This window comes from Octodon degus, unplaced genomic scaffold, assembly GCF_000260255.1.
Source record: "Octodon degus isolate 3935 unplaced genomic scaffold, OctDeg1.0 scaffold00140, whole genome shotgun sequence".
Classification (NCBI taxonomy): domain Eukaryota; kingdom Metazoa; phylum Chordata; class Mammalia; order Rodentia; family Octodontidae; genus Octodon; species Octodon degus.
In genome coordinates this window covers 3,631,850-3,637,291 of record NW_004524716.1, presented here as the reverse complement: position 1 = coordinate 3,637,291, position 5,442 = coordinate 3,631,850, and the positions used below count along the sequence as shown (strand labels likewise).

At 46.7% G+C, this 5,442-nt stretch overlaps 1 protein-coding gene across 1 annotated transcript in view; it reads right to left on the bottom strand.

Annotated features, from left to right (window-relative positions):
- Positions 1–2,334: 2,334 nt before the first annotated feature.
- Bcas2 (BCAS2, pre-mRNA processing factor) overlaps positions 2,335–5,442 on the bottom strand; it is a 14,391-nt gene continuing 11,283 nt past the window's right edge. The window contains exon 7 of the mRNA XM_004641682.3: positions 2,335–2,662. Coding sequence (XP_004641739.1) covers positions 2,536–2,662 — 127 coding nt within the window. The 3' untranslated portion in view covers positions 2,335–2,535. The remainder of the gene's footprint in view (positions 2,663–5,442) is intronic.

Here is a 5,442-nt window from a genome sequence, read left to right as displayed (position 1 = left end):
TTTTTTGGCAGAACCGGGGATTGAACTCAGGCCCTTGCGCTTGCCAGGGAAGCACTTATTCCACTGAACCATCTCCCATCTCCCCAGCCCCCTATTGTATTGTTTTCTATTGGTGCTGTGGCAAAATATCACACAGAAGCTTAATGCAAAAAAAAAGTACTGCTTTCCAGTCCTGGAAGTCACAAGCCTGCAAAGCTGAGCTGCTTCTAGGGAAGAACACTCCAGATTTGTTTCCCTTCTCCAGTTTCTGGAAGTCGCTGCGGTCGTTGGTTCACAGCTTTCTTCATGTACAAAGGAAGCAGACTGGCACTGCCCCTTCTCACCTCCCACCTCCCTTTTACAAAGATGCTGGCCATGACACTGGGCCCACCCAGACAACCCAGGATAATCTGCTCCCCAGGGAGCACTCCTGCAGTCACACCTGCAGACTCCTTTTGGCCACAGAAAATGTAACACACTCACAGGTTCCCAGTACAGGTTCACGTCATCTTGACAGGCGTTACTCTACATTACAATGTGACAGGCAATTATTATAAAAACTAAAGCAAGCACAGCGTAGCTACATAAGACATTTGTATGGCTGAAGGTCTCCAGGAAGAAAAACTGCAAGCTGATCACTATCTGGCCTCAGGTCCCTGACAGTTACAGGCCTGTTCTGGAGAAGTTAGGGAACAAAGCTAGGACGAGGGCTTTACACTGTTCAGGTTTCTGGCAAGGCTGGAATGGCAGCAAATGTGAATTTTCTACTGAAAGCTCTCCAAGAAGAGCCCACAGCACAGCCCAGGTCATGGGGCTGCTGCAAGCCATCAGAATCAACCAAGTGGAGGTCAGGACGTGGGCCAGGCTCTGCGGGCACTTTCCTTTCTCCACGTGAAGACGCTGCAGTGGCAGTGGTGAGCTGTGTGAGGGCGCTCTTGTCACACTGCTCCAGTCTGAACCAGTTCCCTTCCAGGGAGTACACAAAGTAACACAAATCTCCAAAAGAACTGTCACTTCCCCATGAGCCCATCCTGCAGCACTTCCTTCAAGAAACAATACCCAGGAAGGAAATGTGACCTCGCATGGCTGAGCGTACCTTTACTCTACCCTCCCACTCGGCTGATGGCGTGGCTATGTGGTCCTGGGTTGGAAATTATTTTAAGAGTTCTGATGGACCTTTCCACGCTCTTCATTCTAGCTTCCGGAGTTGCCTTTGCGAAGTCCAAGGACAGAGACTGTTGGTCCTGTATGAGGAAGTCCTCCCAGGTCCCAGATGCTGGTATGTGGGTATCTATTTTGCTTGGTACCCCATGATTTTAGGACTAAATCATCAGAAAAAGAGGAAGAACATTAAAACACAGCAATAAGGGATTGGAGCATCAAGGAGAAAGGGAAAAGAACAGAAGCAAAAGGGAAAGAACTTCCACCCAAAGTTACATAAACCGGTTTTCTCAAGCCTTGCTGGCTCCGCCTTCAGATGTAACATACTGTAGCTATTTATGAAGAAGGACACGTTTTGATTGATGGGACAAACGTACAACTATGTTCAGTCTAAAGAATCAGAACTATCTGGCTTCGTAATTTGTCATTTCCAGAGCTGATCTATGGAAAGCCTGCCCCTAACATACCGAAGTCACCTACACCAAGGGAATAGGCAATCTCTGCGAAGTCCCTGTTACTAGGGATCCCTGGTGATCCAACCAAGTCAAGAGGCCTCTGAAGGAATCTCACTGGAGAACCAGAGCTTGGCAAAAGGTGGAGATTTCTGAAGTCCGACCTCAGAGTCAGGGAAGAGCTAGAGAAGATAAGCCTTGGGCTGAGCAGAAGGTGTAGCAAGCTGGACCAGACAGTAGTGGAGAGAATCTTGCCAAGAAGCAGTAATGCAGCTTAATGAAATAGTAAACTGGGCATAACAGCACACACCCTTAATCCCAGCTACTCAGGAGGCTGAGGCAGGACAACTGTCAGTTCAAGCCCAGCCTGGTAAGTGAGGAAGATCCTATATCTAAAACTAAAACACTTAACAAAAAACAGTAACAATGCACGATTCCATTCCAGAAGGGAAGAACTGGAGGACACAAAGGCAGGGTTGGAACAAACAAGACTTGAATTCATCAGGGCAAACATTAAATCTTATGGCTACACACCCAGCATCTGAGCAACCTGGTGGTGTGATCCGAGCCCTCTGGGGCGTGGCGGGCGGCCCCAACCCTAAGGCCTTGCTGGCTGCAGCCAACACATCCACTCAGCTACAAGATATGGTCCAGGAGCTCAAATCCACTCTCCCCATAACGTGTGCATTAATTCTGTAACACATGTGGTATTAGTCCAAAGTTACACTGACAGCCTGATGGTTTTATAGCTATAAAAATACCACCAAGCTGATAGTCTTTATTTCAGAGACACACAGATACAACTCATGTAAGACGTGATACGTTGCGGTTTCTAAACATTTCCCACTGCCGTCTGTGAGAGGCTGCTGTCCTCGTGGTTCAGGGCCAGTGCGAATGGCTGTGCTTGCAGGAGCCCAGCTTTTCCTCTTCTGTCCCAGTCTTTTCAGAAGTCCTGCCGGATGTTTTCTTTGTTTGCCTCTCCCTGCTGCTGCCTAATTTGATAGATTTCATTCTCTAGTTGCACAATGGTCCGTTCAATCTCATAATTCTTACTGACCAGGGATACCCAACTAGAAAAGAAAAGAAAAAAAAAAAGGAAAACCATGTAAAATCTCTCTTATAAGATTTTATTTTATTTTAAATATACGCTTTTACTCAAGGCCATAACAGTTTTAACTTTCCACTTTAAAATCTTAGGCATAGCCAGGGATGGTGATGTATGCCTGTAATCCCAGCACTCAGGAGGCTGAGGCAGGAGGATCACTACAAGGTTGCTGTGGGCTACATGGTGTATTCAAGGCCAACCTGCACTACAAAGCAAGAACCTGTCTCAGAAAACCAACCAACCAAACCAAACCAAACCAAACCAAACCAAAACCTTTGGCACAACTATGGGAAAGTAGATGAAGGATACAGGTTCTGTTTATTTTATTTAGTTATTTTGCACCCAGGATTCAAACTCAGGACCTTGCGCTTGCCAAGCAGGCACTGTGCCGCTGAGTTATCTCCCTGGCCCCATCTCTGTATTATTTGTTATAGCTGCATGTGAATCTATAGTTGTCTCAAAATAAGTTTAGTTAAAAATCAGTAGAAACATCAGAAGAGTGAATCTGTAAGACAGAAGAGGTAGAAAAGAGAGCATTAAGAGAAAAGAGAAAACAAGGCAAAGCCAACTGTTACAGAAAACTGGAGACGAATCTTCAGATGGACGAAAAAGCAAAACCAGTGGGAAGAAGGATGCGAAACGATGCCCAAGAGATGGACAACACAGGGACATGGAGCAGAGCGGAGGCATGCAGAGAACGGGACGGGTGGTGGAGGGTGGAAGGGAAAACAGCGAGAAGAGAAGCAACATAAAATTCCACTCTCACATATTTCATATTTAAGCATTTGCATAGATCATGTACATACAGGAGTTTTAATGAAGGACAAAAAAAAACTAAAACATAAATTATCAAGCAAAACATGGAATTTCTGTTCCTATAAGCCTTTAAAAAAAGAATGAATTTCTTTCCTTTTAAAAATAGGTCTAGAGGGGCCAGGGATTTAGCTCAGTGGCATAAGAGCCTGCCTAGCAAGTGCAAGGTCCTGAGTTCTATCCCTCCTGCCACACACACACAAAAATAGGGCTAGAGGTGGGTGCAGGGATGTATGCCTATAACCCCAGCTAGCCAGGAGACTGAGCCAGGAGGGTGACAGGTTCTGAGGCAGCTTAGTGAGAACCCATCTCAAAATAAGAAATAAAAGTTCTGCAGGGATCCCCAGGCCTGCTGTGCCAGCCCTGCCCCTGGGGCATGCTGAGATGGCAATTGAGACTGGGCATGGTGGCATGCACCTGTAATCCCTACTCTTGGGAGGCTGTAAACAGGCAGATCACTACGAGTCCCATCTAGTACTGAGAACCTGAACAGCCTGTAGACCTTTCCCTAAAAAGATTTAAAAAAAAAAAAAAAAAGAAAAGAAAAAAAGCAAGCAAGCAAGCAAAGTTCTGATGACGTAGCTCAGTGGCAAAGTGCTTGCCTATGTACCAGGCCTGGGGTTAATCCTGAGAACCCCACAGGAGGGCTGGGATTGAGCCCAGGACCTGCTCACCATGTGTGAGGCCCCGGTTCACTCCCTAGTACTGGCAATAAAAAACCCAATCCAACCCAACCCAACCCAACCCAACCCAACCCAACCCCAAAAGGGTGAACTCTTATTAAGAGCCAGAGAGCTGGACTAAAAAAAGAGGGGTGCCCTGAGGCCAAGATCACTCAGCAGTGGGTCAATTCTTTCCCTTTTCCTGCTTTTTGAGACAAAATTCTGCGGGTGTAGTGGTGCATGCCTGTAATCTTAACACTCAGGAGGCTGAAGCAGGAGGATCCCTGTAAATTTGAGGCCAATCTGGGCTATATAGTGAATTCAAGGCTAGCCTGAACCACATAGGAAGACCCTGTCTCAAAAAATAAAAAATTTTAAAAAACAAACAAAACAAAACAAAATTCCACCAGAATTTTGTTACGTATTTCAAGCTAGCCTTGAATTCACTATACAGCCAAGGTTGGCCCAAACTCGGGAATCCTCCTGCCTCTGCCACCACTCCCAGCTTTAATTCTAATTTATGCTTCTCTAACTGCTTTCTATGTCTACATTTTAGAAAACAGCATTCTGAAGCCAGGCTTGGTGATGAAAGCCCGTAATCTCTATTAAAACTGGACCACTAAATCTACTAGAAGAGAAAGTAGGTGGAACACCAGCTCTCGCCGGAGCCCTAGGAAGGAAGCGTCTCAGGCGCACTCGGCCGCAGTGCGGGACCCTGAGGAAAAGCTACACCAGGCGCGCCGCCATGGGCAAGCAAGACCCCAAGCCTCGTCATACGCCTTCTTCGTGCAGAGCTGCCACGAGGAGCACAAGAAGCAGCACCCCGACTCCTCGGCCAACTTCGCCAAGTTCTCCAAGAAGTGCTCGGAGAGATGGAAGACCGTGTCTGCCAAGGAAAAGTCGAAGTTTGAAGATATGGCGAAGAGTGACAAAGCTCACTATGAGAGGGAGACGACAAATTCCGTTCTTCTCAAAGCTGGTGATAAGAGAGGAAAGAAAGCTCTAAATGCTCCTAAAGGACCACCACGTGCCTTTTTCCTGTTTTGCTCTGAACATCAGCCAAAGATCAAAAGTGAACACCCAGGCCTGTCCATTGGAGATACTGCAAAAAAGATTGGGTGCAATGTGGCCTGAGCAGTCAGCCAAAGATAAGCAATCCTATGAACAAGAAGCAGCGAAGCTGAAGGAGCAATACGAAAAGGATATTGCTGCAATGCGTGCCAAGGGCAAAAGCGAAGCAGGAAAGCAGGGCCTGGGAGGCCAACAGGCT